Source organism: Monodon monoceros, unplaced genomic scaffold (genome assembly GCF_005190385.1).
Source record: "Monodon monoceros isolate NGI ecotype Baffin Bay Population unplaced genomic scaffold, NGI_Narwhal_1 Super_Scaffold_19, whole genome shotgun sequence".
Taxonomy (NCBI): Eukaryota; Metazoa; Chordata; class Mammalia; order Artiodactyla; family Monodontidae; genus Monodon; species Monodon monoceros.
Window position 1 is genome coordinate 68292131 of NW_021703775.1, and position 15520 is coordinate 68307650.

The 15520-nt window shown below is 49.3% G+C and overlaps 1 protein-coding gene across 4 annotated transcripts in view; it reads left to right on the forward strand.

Annotated features, from left to right (window-relative positions):
- The first annotated feature begins 3250 nt into the window (after positions 1-3250).
- KIF3C (kinesin family member 3C) overlaps positions 3251-15520 on the forward strand; it is a 39832-nt gene continuing 27562 nt past the window's right edge. The window contains exons 1-2 of one of the 4 annotated variants that reach the window (XM_029232529.1): positions 3251-3298; positions 8046-9789. In XM_029232529.1, the coding sequence (XP_029088362.1) occupies positions 8257-9789 (1533 nt within the window). In that variant the 5' untranslated portion in view covers positions 3251-3298; positions 8046-8256. Of the gene's footprint in view, positions 3299-7630; positions 9790-15520 lie in introns of those variants that run through there. The other 3 variants (XM_029232528.1, XM_029232527.1, XM_029232530.1) reach the window with 3 other exon arrangements.

Genomic DNA, 15520 nt, shown 5'->3' on the forward strand with positions numbered 1-15520 from the left:
AAGGAATCCTGGTTATAAAAAGGTACCACCAAAAGAATGAAATGGGGACTTCCCTGGTGCTGCAGTGGTTAAGAATCCACCTGCTGTGAAGGGGACACGGGTTTGATCCCTGGTCTGGGAAGATCCCACATGCCACGGAACAACTAAGCCTGAGAGTCACAACTACTGAAGCCTGCGCACCCTAGAGCCCACGTGCCATGACTACCGAGCCCGCGTGCTGCAATTACCGAAGCCCACGAGCCTAGAGCCAGTGCTCCGCAACAAGAGAAGCCCACGCGCCACAACGAAGAGTAGCCCCCCGCTCGCAGCAACGAAGACCCAACACAGCCAAAAATAAATTTAAAAAAAAAATGAATGAAATGGCAAGCCACAGAGAAAATGCTTGCAATGCATGGAAGCGATAAAAGGCTCAAAGCCAAAATATAAAAGAACTCTTATAAAGCAGTAGGAAAAAAGTGACCCAGTAGAAAAATGACCAAGAGACCTGAAGGGGCAATTCACAAAATAAGACACAGAAGTGCCATGTCATAAGCATGTGAAAAGGTGTTCAACTTTATTTGTTGTCAGGGAAGTCCAAATCAAAACCACGTTGCGATACCAAATATCTAAAACTGAGAACGCCGGTGTTAAGTGTTGGTTCTGATGTGAAGCCACTGGAACCCTCATACACTGCTGGCAGTGCATATCGTTATTCCCACTTCGGAAAACAGTTTGACGTTATCAGCTGAAGTTGAAGATATGCATTCCCTGTGACCCAGCAATCACACCTCTGGGTGTATGTGCAACAGAAATGTGTCCACTGTGATAGGAGACATGAGCAAGAATGCTCATAGCTGCACACCTTGTAATAACCCCAAACTGGAAACAACCTAAGTATCCATCAAGAGACAATGATAGTTTGTATACTCACACAACAAAATATTACATAGTAGTAATGGATGAACAACAGCCAGACACAACAACGTGGATGAATCTCTCAAATAAAAGAAACCGGAAAAAAGCCAGACACGAAAGAATACACTCAGGTAAAGCTCAAGAAAGGACAAAACGAAACCACAATCTTTAGATGGTAAAAGAAAAAACAAGAAGCAAGCAAATGATTACCATGGAAGTCAGGAGACAGGTTGCCTTAGAGAGGAAGGAGGGAATTGTGACCGCAGAGGGTCCTGCAGGGGATTCCTGGGATGCTGTCAATGTTCTGGTTTTGGCCTGGGTGGTGGGTACCCGGCTGTTTTATGAGAATTCTTTAAGTGGTATATTTATGTAATGCAACTTTCTGAGTGTGTGGTTTATTCAACTGAACTATGTGAAATTGACAATATTCAACCCTTTTTAACTTAATAGTTAAACCTACTGGCAATTTCATATGGTTCAACCTAATATTTCATAATTAAAAATAAGTTAAGTAGCCATTCAAAATGATGGTCATGAAGGCTATTAATAACTTCATTCACTCATTTACCCATCCAACAGATATTTCCCGGGGGCTTGTTGTGAACCAGGCATATTTCTAGGCACCGGGATACAGAATAAAATTTGGTCCTGGTGCTCACATTCCAATGGGAAGATAATGTATAAACAGATACTGAAACATCTGGAATGTCATATTGTGATAAATGCTATGAAGAGAAACAAAGCAGAGTAAGGATATAGAGAGGGATGAAGAGAGATTTTTAGGAAGCACGGTTAGAAAGGCTTCTCTGAGGAGATGACATTTGAAAACTCAGCTGAATGAAGTGAGAGAGAAACCATGTGTAGCCATGGGAGAAAAAGCCTGTGGCAGAGGAAAGAGCAAGTGCACAGGTCCTACGACTGGAATGTGCACGGCAGGATTAAGGAACAAGGAGACCAGTGTTACTAGTTCAGAGTGAGGGAGGGGGAGAAGATGAAGACACGAAACGGGAGAAGTAATGAGGGACCCGTCACAGAAAGCCAATGCAGCTTTGCAAGGGACTTCGGATTTTACTCTGAGAGTGATGAGAGGCCATTGGAAGGTTGAGAGCAGGAAGTGGTAGGATTTGATATATAGTTTAGAAGGAAGACTCTGGCTGTTCCGTGGAGGAGGTAGTCTAGGTGGGGTGGAATTACAGATTCCTGTTAAAATGCTACCACAGTGTCCAGGCAAGAGATGAAGGTGGCATGGACTAGAATGGCCATTTTGGAGACAGAATCAATAGATTTTGCAGATAGAACCCAGATAGGATTTTTCTGATGGATGGCATATAGGGGAAGAGGAAGAAGCGTCAATAATAAGTATAATATTTTTCTTAAAAATAGGATGCGCAATTCTATATTTGATCAAAACTCTTCAAAACATGTTCTTAAATTACTTCTATGATGAGAAACTTAAATACAGCAGAGCCTAAGAAATGCAGTTGGGGAGATGGGATATTTTCATAGATGGATGGATAACACCATAAAAAAAGCAGAAGCTAATTGCCACAGGAGGTAAGGAAAGGAAGAGACCCCAGAGGCCTGGAGGAGGCAGGAAAGTCTTTACTGAGGAGGCTGGAGTTGAAAGAAGAAGGTGGAGTTAGTCCAGGTGAGAAGCAGACTGAGCGCTGCGCCTGGGGGCCCAGTACAGGGTGGTAGAAAGAGCAGGAGCTTTGGAGTTAGAGAAATTAGGCTCAAGTTCAAGTATTGCCACTTACCACTTGGGTTAGTGTAAAGGTTAGATAAAACAACTGTAACTCACCTATTAGGTGCTCAATACAGGGTAGCTTCTAAGGAAAGCTCTTTTTTAATATTCAGATTTTAAAATTTTTCAGGTTTTTCTATGTTTTATTTTGGGGGTTGGGAGTGGGGAGTTAACTCCCCATTCACTAGAAATTACAGCAGAGACATGAGAAAATAAGCTACTGGGAAAAGAGGAGCTATTAGTAATCTAGACTTGGACATAGCTGGGAACCCTTGAGTGAGATACTCTCACACTGAGAGCCCAGAAACTTCCTGTTCATCTAGGGATGGTGTCCCATAGTCATATCTCCCTCTGCTGGTAGAATTTGGTGTTGCAAGGTAAACCCAGATCTTGAATTACTTGCATCTGGATATTTGCAGGCCCCTGGGAATATTGAAGCGCTAACTCTGCGTTCTTGGTATGGTCTCACCCAGACTGTTACTGAGACCATACTGGAAGAAGATGCTGGATGGGAATCCCCCTGGAAAAAAGAACTTTCATTGTCAAAGGAAATGAAGCAAAGGGAGCTTCTTCCTCCTACCAAGCCAACGATGGGTATGGACTCTTAGGAAACTGTCATTCAAACCAGGACTGAGCAGCAACTGTTCTGCCATCTTCACGGTAAGCTGTCCCCATGGCATAGGGGAAAGACCCCCAGGGTTTCAGTTTTGGAGTCTGAAGACTGATTATGCCACTTGGTGACTGGGTTTCCTTCCTTGGTCACTTAATTAGCCTAAAGCTTAGAGTCCTCACAATATGGGGATATTAATATTTTCCCCTTTCCTGGGGTTGATGTGAGGATAAAGTAATAGAGATGATCATACTCTATTCACTATAAATCACTCTACAAATATAAGAGTTTATTACTGTCACTTCTTTGTCTTGCCTCTCCATTTTCTTGCCCTGAAGGTCTTACCTAAAGTATACAGAGTTCTGTGCTAGATATGGGGAAAGGAGACACAAAGACAAAAATCACAGCTCCTGTCTTCAGGGGGGCACACATATGGTGAGGGAGACAGATTCAATTAACCACATTACTAGTCAGACTACGAGTACTATAAGACTAGTTAAACAACGAGCTATAGAATCATGAGGAAAGGAAAGATTAATTAGAAAGTAGAATCAGGGGAGTCAAAGAAGGTTTCCCAGAAGAGGTGATATTCATATGAAGCACAAATTCATATTCATTCGTTCATATTTATTTTGTTTATTTATAAAAATATTTATTGAGTATAGCTATGTGCCAGGAATTAGACTACAGATGGTCCCCAACTTATGATGGCTCAAATAATGACTTTTTGACTTTACAATGGTGAGAAAACGATACGTATTCAATAGAAACAATGCTTCAAATTTTGAAGTTTGATCTTTTCCTGGGCTAGTGACATGCAGTATGATATTCTCTCCTGGCTGGGTAGTGGCAGTGGCAGTGAGCCACAGTTCCCAGTCAGCCACGTGATCATGATGGTAAACAACTGATAAACTCACGACCATTCTGTACCCACACAACCTTTCTGTTTTGCACTTTCAGTACAGTATTCAATAAATTCCATGAGATATGCAACACCTTATTATAAAATAGGCTTTGTGTTAGATGATCTTGCCCAATTGTAGGCTAATGTAAGTGGGCCGAGCATGTTTTAAGGTAGGCTAAGCCATGGTGTCCGGTAGGTTAGGTGTATTAACTGCATTTTTGACTTAAGATATTTTCAATTTACGGTGGGTTTATCGGGATGTAACCCCATCATAAGTCAAGGAAGATCTGTAGTAATTGTGGATACAAAAATGAATGAAACAGACATGTGTTGTCTTCATAGAACAACAGAGGAGGTAGATGAATAATTATTTAATTACAATTATGCTAAGTTCTATAAAAGAAATACAGGTGGGGAAGTCAAGAAAGGTACCCTAAGGAAGTGACATTCAAGCTGAGAGCTGAAGGATAAAGATCAGGTATCTAGGCAAAGATGGTGAGGATAAATGTTCTATGCAGCAGAAACAGAATGTGTAAAGGCCCTGTGGTAGGAGTTGGAAAGAAGGTGAAGAAGGCCATTGGAACTAGAATACAGGGAGCAAGGAGGAAAGTGGCCTGAGATGAGACAGGAGATATTGGGTAGGTACCAGGTCATGTGGGGCCTTGGGGGCTGCATTAATGATTTGGACTTTAAGAGCAACGAGAAACATTGAAAGTTTTAAAGCAAAGGGTGACATGATTAGACATGTGTTTTTAAAAGAATACTTTATAGAGAATGGATGGGTGGAGGTAAGAGTAGACCTAGGGAGACCAGATTGGAGGCTATAGTGGGAGGCCAGGCTAGAGAAGATGATGGCTTGGATTATGATATTGGCAGTGGAAATGGAGAAGTTGATAGATCTGAGAAATATTTACGAAGTTGAATTGATAGGATTTGGCGTTTGAATAGATATGTTGAGGTTGGGGGAAGAGCTGTTTACAGAGCTAGGGACCATTCTTGGAGCAGCAAGTTTGGAGGGGAGGACGATGAGTTTGGTGTTAACAAGTAGAATTTCAGGTACTTGGGAGCTATCCAAGTGGCTATATCAATTAGAGAATTGAATATATAGAACTGGAGCACAGAGAAGTCTGGACTGGAAATACAAATTTAGGAATCATTTAGATACTAAGTGAAGCCATAAACTGTAGTGATCGCTAGAGGGTGGCACTGGAAGAAAAAGAAGACTTAGGACCATTCAATGGTTAGAGTTGAAAGAAGTCAGTTGGTTAAGGATTGCTGAAAAGGGAGACACAGGATGTGAACAACCTTAAATGCAAAGGACAAAAGGAAGGAAAACTACTATTTCTTGAATGTCTTTTATGTTCTGGGAGTTTTCACATGCATTATCTTACTTAATCCTCATGTAAACGCTGTGAGCCAGGTAAGCATTCCTATCCTCACTTTTTCTACTGAGGAAATAGCTGTTCAGAGAAGTTGAATAATCTAGTTACTGTCACACATATTGTAATCAATGGGATTCCCTCCCGTGCTGGAGGATCTGGGCAAGTGCCTTGCCAGGTAGTGACATTGGGTGGGGAGCGCAGGGCCAGAATCCCTTTTACCCAGCACTATAGTGCCAAGCAGGTAAGCCAAAGCAGAGGAAGGGTAGTCCAAAAAGCAAAGCCAAGTGCAACAGGAAAACAGTTCAAGAGCCAAATGGTCCATTCAGAAGTCAGGTTGCTGGAGCCAAAACCTCACCCAGTAATTGGTCCAAAAATCAAGTGAATCACAAGCAGTAGAACTTGATCAAAGAGAAGGCTAAGGAAGGCCAGGAAACTTCAGAACTGGGGAAGCCACCAGCTAAGCCTCAAGCTTCCAGTTGAGCTGGCATTTGGGTCCTGGGTATTCGAAGATGGGGAAGAGGTGAGGAGACAGGTTTTGTAGAGTTGAAGAACTAAACAAATAGGCCCTCGAGAGAATAACATGAATGGGAACGTTTTGTGGAAAGATTCTTCTGGTGCCTCTGTGAAGAAGGGCCTCAAGGTGGGAGAATATGGACACCTCGGATGCAATGCATAGACTCAACTCCCCTCTGCAGAGTGGAGCATGGGTAGGACACTGGCTGGGTCCCTGGGCTTGAGGAATTATACTTGATTTGTATCCTAGAGGAAAAAATATGAAGACCCCAAAGTGGAACACCAAACACAGGCCTGGTCTGTCCAGGATTCTCAAGGAATCAGGAGCTGTCAGGCAAGCCAAGCCAGGACATATGCATGTGTTAAGGGCTTGCTTAAAAATGAGTCTTCTCATTGGTACAGAACTTCAGGAGGATCAATGGTTTCATTTGAGCCTCAAAACCACTTTAAAACTAATTGTTTTAAATAGGTGAGGAAACTAAGGCTAGGGCAAGGTAAGTGACTGCCCAAAGTCACACAGTTGGATGGAGATTAGAACCGCAACTTGAGTCCAAGTTTTGTTTTATGCAAATTCTGTGTCTCTCTCTGTTAAGGAAAAGAGATTGGTCAGGGAAGGCTTCACAGAGGAGGAGGTGCTTGAACTGCCCACGCAGCAGGGCACGAAGTACAGAAGAGTAACAGGGTCCTCCTGGCAAAGTCACAAAGATGCAACACAGCACAGCAAGAAGGAAACGAAAAATGGTTCCTAGAATTGTGAGCTCCTTGAGGACAGGAAGGTCCAGCTCCTAGAATAAGGCCTGAGGTTTAGCAGGTGCTGGGTGACTGTTTGAAGGAATGAATGTGTGGAAAGTAGCTGCAAGTGAGGCTGGGAAGTGGCAGGAGTCAGAAGACGGAGAGGCTTTTATACAATATGGAAGGCTGGTGTTGGAGGAGGGGAGGGGACGAGGGTGCATGTGCGGAGAGGATGTGAGGAGAGAATCAGCTGGAAGCTGGTTCCAGGAGACAGAAAAGGAAGGCCAGAAGTAAACCAGGGTAGGGAGAGGAAAGGACAGAGTCAAGAAACATTTAGGAGTTAGAATGCCTGGCAACACCCTTAAGGGGAGGGGTGACATGTACGAGTCTGCCGGCAGAAAGGCAGGAGCAGAAGAGAGACAGGGGATGCTGGTTGTGGAGGAAACAGGTGTGGGTAGCGGATACCCCGCATCCCCCCCAGCTAGGCTGCAACCTCAACAGTCACTCCTGGGGCAGAACGCCAGAGAGGGAGGGGCCTACCGGACTGGAGAAGTCATTAGCAACCTGCCAGAACCGGGTTAACAAAGGCAGGACTACAACTCCCAGCATGCTCCGGCCCAGTGGGGTGACGGCGGGCGGTGGCTGCGCTGCACCCGTCTGGTGCGCACAGGACCTGGGTCGGCACCGGAGCCTGTCATTCCGGAGGGGTCTGTGGGGGTGCGAGCGGGCATGCACCCGGGTCCCCAGCGCACTGGCGGCGCAGGGCTCGCGATTCCCGCCCCACGGCCCCGCCCCTTGCCCCACCCCAGCCGGGCGGCTTAGCTGGGGCCGCAGCGCGGCGGCAACATCACTCTCGCTGCCGCTGCTCCGCCCCATCGCCTTCTGTTTTTCTCTCTCATTCTCCGGTGGCGACGGCGGGGAAGGAGGAAGCAAGGGCAGCAGCAGCCGCGCTGGCTGCAATGAATGATCCCCCAGCTGGGGGAGAGGACTCCAGGTGAGCCTCTGCCCTCGGGAGGGCCGGGACCCCTGGTCGCCCAGGACCTGCAGCCCCCCCGCCATGGATCCCTAGAGGAGGAGGAGGACAAGGAGAAGACAGCTCTGCCGCCCACCCCCATCCCATTTTCCTCTTCCTTTATCTCATTGTTGCTGTAGCTGTTTACGGCAGGGCTCCCGCTGCCCCAGCATGGGGCGGGCTCCGGGTACTGCCATTCGGCCGGCGCTGCTCCCGCTGCTGCCCGGCGATTCTGCCTAATTCTCCCTCCGCAGCTGGTGCAGCGAGGACCGGAGAGCGGTAGAGGCCCGGACTGCAGCAGCGACGGGGCCACCTCCCAGCATCCCCACCCTAGGAGTCTACAGGCGGATTGAAGAACGGCGCCTGGGGGCTGGGCCGGCCCCGCCGATCCGGACCTAGGGAGGACAGCAGGACCGCCTAGGCTGCGGAGAGGGGTGGGGGGGTCAGGAAGGACAGAGCAGCAAGATGGCCAGTAAAACCAAGGCCAGTGAGGCCCTGAAGGTGGTGGCCCGGTGCCGCCCCCTCAGCCGGAAGGAGGAGGCTTCTGGTCACGAGCAGATCCTGACCATGGACGTGAAACTGGGCCAGGTGACACTGCGAAACCCCCGCGCTGCCCTAGGGGAGCTGCCCAAGACCTTCACCTTTGATGCCGTGTATGATGCCAGCTCCAAGCAGGCAGACTTGTATGATGAAACCGTGAGGCCCCTGGTAGACTCGGTGCTTCAAGGTTTCAATGGCACCGTGTTTGCCTATGGACAGACCGGCACGGGCAAGACCTACACCATGCAGGGGACCTGGGTGGAGCCCGAGCAGCGCGGGGTCATCCCCAATGCCTTTGAGCATATCTTCACCCACATCTCGCGCTCCCAGAACCAGCAGTACTTGGTCCGGGCCTCCTACCTGGAGATCTACCAGGAGGAGATTCGGGACCTGCTCTCCAAGGAGCCTGGCAAGAGGCTAGAGCTGAAGGAGAACCCTGAGACAGGCGTCTATATCAAGGACCTGTCCTCCTTCGTCACCAAGAATGTCAAGGAGATTGAGCACGTGATGAACCTGGGGAACCAGACCCGGGCGGTGGGTAGTACACACATGAATGAGGTCAGCTCCCGCTCCCATGCCATCTTTGTCATCACCGTGGAGTGCAGTGAGCGTGGCTTGGATGGCCAGGACCACATCCGTGTGGGCAAGCTCAACCTCGTGGACCTGGCTGGAAGTGAGAGGCAGAACAAGGCAGGCCCCAACGCGGCTGGAGGGACGGCCACGCAGCCCACGGGTGGTGGCGGTGGTGGAGGTGGTGGTGGTAGTGGAGAGAGGCCTAAGGAAGCCTCCAAAATCAACCTCTCACTGTCTGCCCTGGGCAACGTGATCGCTGCTCTGGCGGGCAACAGGAGCACCCATATCCCCTACCGGGACTCCAAGCTGACCCGGCTGCTCCAGGACTCTCTGGGGGGGAATGCCAAGACCATCATGGTGGCCACCCTGGGGCCAGCCTCTCACAGCTACGATGAGAGCCTCTCCACCCTGCGCTTTGCCAACCGGGCCAAGAACATCAAGAACAAGCCCCGGGTGAACGAGGACCCCAAGGACACGCTGCTGCGGGAATTCCAGGAGGAGATCGCCCGCCTGAAGGCCCAGCTGGAGAAGAAGGGGATGCTGGGAAAGCGGCTCCGGAGGAAGAGCAGCCGCAGGAAGAAGGCCGTGTCAGCCCCGGCTGGGTACCCTGAGGGGCCGCTGATGGAGGCCTGGGTGGCCGAAGAGGAGGATGACAACAACAACTACCGTCCGCCCCAGCCCACCCTGGAGTCGGCCCTGGACAAGAACATGGAGAATTACCTGCAGGAGCAGAAGGAGCAGCTGGAGGAGGAGAAGGCGGCCATCCAGGATGACCGCAGCCTGGTGAGCGAGGAGAAGCAGAAGCTGCTGGAGGAGAAGGAGAAGATGCTGGAAGACCTGCGGCGGGAGCAGCAGGCCACAGAGCTGCTCGCAGCCAAGTACAAGGTAAGAGCCCCCGAGGGAGCAGGGGCTCTCCAGAGGTCCCCAGAGGGATCTGGGCTGGCAGGCTTTTCTTTGAGGGTCTGTGACCTGGCCGGAAGCAAAGTGTCCTGCCCTCCTGCCAAGAGCTCCCCTGGAGAAGGCAGGCGAATTTCTGTGACTCTGGACTGCCAGGCAGAGCCTCCCTGGAGCACCTAGGAGGACGCACACACACACACACACACACACACACACACACACGCACACACACACGCACGCGCGCGCGCACACACACACACAGCAAAGCAGCAGGCAGTCTCTCAAGCCAGTGAGCTTGGACTGGTCTGACCTGCTGCCTGTCAATCTCTGCTGGTGGCCCCCAGTACCGGTCAGGTCCATGGACAGCCAGGCGGGCACTCAGCCCCGTCTGGGTGTGGGTTCTCACTCTTGCCTGGCCACCTCCCTCATGACGTCCTCCCTTTGCAGCACCATCAAACCTCACACCATTTTAATATCTGACGTTTGGACACTTCACAGTTTACAAAATGCCCCACATACCTGATCTCATTTGATTCTTACGGTAGCCATCCGGGGTCCTGCTTCTTAAACCCCCATTTTACAGGTGAGGGACTAAGGCTCAGAAGAGTGACATGACTGAGGTTCCATCCTACACAGTGGCAGGGCTGAGCTGGAACCAGTGGCCCTTGGGCTCTTTTAGTTCTTGGATGGCGAGGCAGGATTATACATGGGTCCTGCTCCCTGTGAAAGTGGTCCAGTGGTCCCCTGGGCCCATTGCATAGAATCTTAGGAAGGAGATCACGCAGAAGGTTGGAAAGAGCGCCGGGGTCTACGCTGGAGACCTGGCATCTTGGCCTGGCTCTGCTACAGCTCATTGAGTGACCTTGTGTACGTTGCTTCTTCCCTTCCTCAAGCCTCAGTTTCCCTTTTTGTAAAACAGACCGTTGGCCTGGGTGATCTCTGAGGTTCTTCTGATCTGAAAAACAAACCAACTGGCCCCCACACCCAGGCCTCATCCTAGTAAGTTCCAATTCCCCATTGCCCTGAGAGATATCAGGGCCTCGGCGTCCTTCCTGAGCTGCTCCCTTCCCTGGGGAAGCCTCCAGGCCCCGTTGGAACTAAGCTGCAGAGGCCCCCTGCCTGGCCAACCACAGACCTGTTAAGTTTCAATGCTGCAGATGCCATGACTCAATGTTCCAGGCATTTCCAGGTCCCTGGAGTCCTTAACACTGAGGGTTGGAGGAAGAACGCAAGGAACCGTGAGCTGATGACTTGTTGGGGGGAGCAAAACATTACCAGTTCTTAGTCCCTCTCAGGAGTGTGGGCTGGGGTGCAGGGAAGCCCTGCCTGGGAGGGAGAGTGGCAACGGCTGGAAGAGGGACAGATGAGCTACAGGCCATTGTCTGTGTTATGGGAATGTGCTGCTACACCAGGGGCTCTGGCCTTGCTTATTTAGTATGTAATTCACCTCCAGGAGCTCAGCAAGGGTTATGCTGAGCCGCTTCCTCAAAGGGATTGGTACATTTGGGGTCCTCCTGGGAGAAGCAGGATGTTAAAGGCAGGACAGTTAGACTCAGCTCTCCCAGGAGGAAGGGGATCCAGGCAGTCTAGTGCTTCCCACCAGGAAATCTTACATGGGCAATCTGTCACCAGTTTCATTACCAAGAGCCCCACCACCACCCCTTACTCCCTTCCCCACCCACCCTTAAAGCTGGGGGTCAACGGAAGCTAAGAGAGGGCACTTCAGCCCTGAGCAAATGGGTAGAAGGGATGAAGCGAAGGATCCAATGGGATCTCCCATTGTTGGCCACTCCCTGGTTCCCTCTGTAAGGTTCTTGGATCTAAGGCAATGTGGGGCATGGATAATGGGACTGTCAAGAGATCAGGGCGGCCAGAGCCAGAATTCTTGTACCAGAGGCATAGCCCACAGAACCCCCCCCATCTTACAGCTGCCAGGGGCCTTGGAAAACTGAGGCCCAGACTTGCCCAGGGCCACACAGGTGAGTTAAGGAGAGCCAGACTCTTTATACTTGGTCCGGCTTCTTTCCATTACACCAATGTCCTGATGTTGTTACCTGTGCTACTTGATAATCAGAGTAATTCATTTTTATGTAACTCTTTTATGTTTTAATCTCATGGAATCCTCCCAGCAACCTCAAGAGATGAGTATTACTATCTCCATTTGACAGTGATGAAAACCAAGGCTGGCGACTGTCTCCGTGACATGGGCTAATAGGCAGGCGGAGCCAGGACTGGAACCCAGGTCTTCTGATGGCCCCAGACCTGTGCTCTTTCCAAGTCTTCACGGATTCCTCCACATTTGATCTCTGTGTGACTTGGGGCAGAGGGCTTTGCCTCTCTAGGCCTCAGATTTCCATTGGTCTGATGAGGGGAAGTCTGACACAGCTTCCTAGGGACTGGGTGAAATAGTCATTATGTGCCAGGCTTTCAGGGGGAGGGTTGCCTGGTAAATTCCAGGGGGGGAATGATTCCACATTCTGTGACTTCTTGTCACACCCAGCCCTGGACGAACAGCAGCCAGCAAGCCCTGAATGGAGCCTGTATAGAGGAACCCGACCTCCCTATAGTCCTTAAGGGACTGCTGGTTCAGTGTTGGATGTTTCTAGGGTAGAGGAAGCAATTTGAGGGCTCTTGAGGGATCCACTGGGTAATGAGGGGAGGAGCATATGAGAGATGATCCCAAGCCTGCCCATTTCACAGGGTTGTGCTGAAGATTAAATGAGATCATTAGTGTGAAGGCATTTGAAATATGCTGAAAGCACTACATCAGTGGAGGGCATTAGCAGCCACTGGGTGGCTTCTGTCTGCCAAGCAGGGGTCCAGTGATCTGTAGGACTGACATCTTTGTCGTTGGCTTAACGCTTTCCTTCCCCTGCCATCCCGGCTGCCTTGCCATAGCCCTGCAGCCCTGGGAACAGAGCCAGGCGAGAAAGATCCGGGAGCCCTCCGAAGGCGGGAGCTCCGGTCCCCCCTGGAAATTAGCTGAGCTTCTGCTCCCCATCTGCAACACACTCCGGCTCCCACTTTCTGAGTTTCCACAACTCCCCTTGTCGCCTCCCTCATTCCCTTCTTCCAGTTCACATCACCCCTGGGGGCAGCGGAGCGGTAGCTGATGCGACCCAGTGCCCTCATTCACTCTCTCTGACTCATCTTACAGTCTGTCTCGCCTGTTTTCTCTGCCCGCCACCTCTAGGCTCCCCGTTCCCTTTGTTCTCCCCTCACTGTGTACAAACACCATGCCTGTCTCCTTGGGGTCTCCTTTCATATTTACCTCGGGCCTCAGGGGATGGGAGGGTGTGCAAGTGTCTGAGGGTTTGTGATTGTCATTAGTGCCCTGTTTATCAGTAGTCATTAGCCATCCATACTTACCTCGTGTCTCCGGGAGGGGGGGCTTGATAGCATACTAGACCTGAGAGGTAGGGAGAGTTGGTAAAGTCACAGGCAGACCCACAGCTGAGGTTATGCCTCTGCACAATGGCAACTCCAGTGTTTGTGCACAATGCACATACTGCAGTGAGGACTGGGATGCCCGTAGCTTGATCTGGAGAAGGCCCACTTTAATTGTGCAAGGAACACTTTTTTTTTTTTTTTTTTTTTTGCGGTACGCGGGCCTCTCACTGCTGTGGCCTCTCCCGTTGCGGAGCACAGGCTCCGGACATGCAGGCCTAGCGGCCATGGCTCACAGGCCCAGCCGCTCCGCGGCATGTGGGATCTTCCCGGACTGGGGCACGAACCCGTGTCCCCTGCATTGGCAGGCGGACTCTCAACCACTGCGCCACCAGGGAAGCCCCGGAACATTTTTTAATGACTGTTTTAATTTTGAGCTTAAGTTTTTGAGGGCTCGGGCTAGATGATTTCTAAAGCTTTGATTCTAGATCTTCAGAGGGAAGGAAGAGTATGTATGTAGGGGAGGCAAGGGCTGTAGATGAGACAATATGCAGGCTGGAACTGACGGGGGGACTGGAAGAGGTAGAAACAACAGCACTGCTTGTTGATCCCCAAGTAAGTAGGTCTGGAGGGAGGGGGCGGGGTGCTGCTTGGCTAGAGCCCAACTCTCTCTGTGGTGGGTATGGGAAAGAGACCCTGCAGAAGCTGCCCCCAAAGCCAGAGGGATGAGGTCACTACAGAGAGTACAGACCGCACTGAATTTTTACTGTCTATTTGTGGGCCCTCTTCTTCCTCCTATTTCTCAGCATTGGCATTAACCATAAACAGTTATGCAAGAGGTGTTTCAAGCCCGAGAAACAACAATAATTGCAAGAATAATGCCATTTACTTAACACTTGCCACGAGCCAAGCCCTATACCATATATGGTATACAAATTATCTCATGTAATCCCTACAAGCATCTTCCATGAAAGGTGTTATTACTGTTCCCATTTTATACATGAGAAAACTGAGGATTTATGACTTGCCCAAGGCCTTATGGTTTGTATATGGCAAATCTAGTTGAGCCCAGGTTGGTTTGACACAAACTTGGATCCTCTTTTATGCTTCAAGAATCAGGATCATTGGGCTGGGAACTGGTTTCTGGGGAGGTGGTGAAAAATGACAGGAGCTGGTGTAAACGTGTTGAGTTTAAGGTGACAAGAGTCCCGTAGGCAGCAGGAGGTGGAGCAGGGGAGTTTAGAAGCAAGCACAGGACTGGAAGTGGAGTTTGGGGGCTCATCTGTAGAAGAGGGCTCAAATGAGCCCCCTGGCCCTCTGTTCTGGATGCTCTCTCCCTTTATGTAAGTGACTCCCAAATCAAGGTCTCCTGTCCAGGTCTTTGCTGACCTTTTTTTGTAGAGTGCTGTTTTCGGAGCATGGATATCAGAGTCAGGCAGGCCTGGGTTTAGTGATTTACTAGTTCTGAGACCTCAGTTTCCTCATCTATAAAATGGGATAGTAACAGTACCTATGTCATAGTTCTACTGAGAGGATGATAATCGACATTAAAGCACTTTGCATAGTTCCTGGCATGTAAGTGTTCGTAAATAATAACTTTATTACTGTTATCTTCAACTGCTTAATGGATGTTTTCACTTGACTACCTTCCTGATATGTTAAACATATCACATTTTCGTCTGGCATTCAAGGCCTACCAGAGTCTGGCTGTAATATATGTCATCAATCTCACCTGCCTAAGCAAGAGATAAGAGAACCTAACAGCCAACTCGTCTACCCCATACTTTGAACTCAGGATGTACCTCACTGCCCTTCTGCTGATTGCACTGTTTTTGTATCCTCGATTATCCTGGTAACCAGGGAGTGGGAGTTACAGGAGCAGGTTAAGCTCAATGTAAAGAACTTCTTAATAGTTAGAATCGATCTACTTCTAGAGATAATGGGCTCCAATCCCTGGAAGTGTCCGAGGAGAAACTGAATGTCACAGTTGCTCTAAAGGGATTCAGGTACCAGAAAAGCCATTGAACTAGGTGATCTTTAAAGTCCCCTCCTCTTCAAAGTCCTTAATTGTTAAAAGTAGTAAAAGTAGTATTTTTTAAAGCAAAATATAAAATGTTCGGTTCATCTTTTTGAAAATTAAGGTGACAGGATTTAAATGTTAATGAAGGAGATCAACCAATAATAGAGATATTTCCAGCTCTCTATCATGGCCAATTAGAGAAAGACAATGAGAAGCAGAAAAGAGAAGAAAATGGGAGGAAAGACAGGAAAGAAGTAGAGGGGGACAGTGAAGAGGGGAAAGAGAAATTGAGTCACAGAGTCGGGAAGAAAG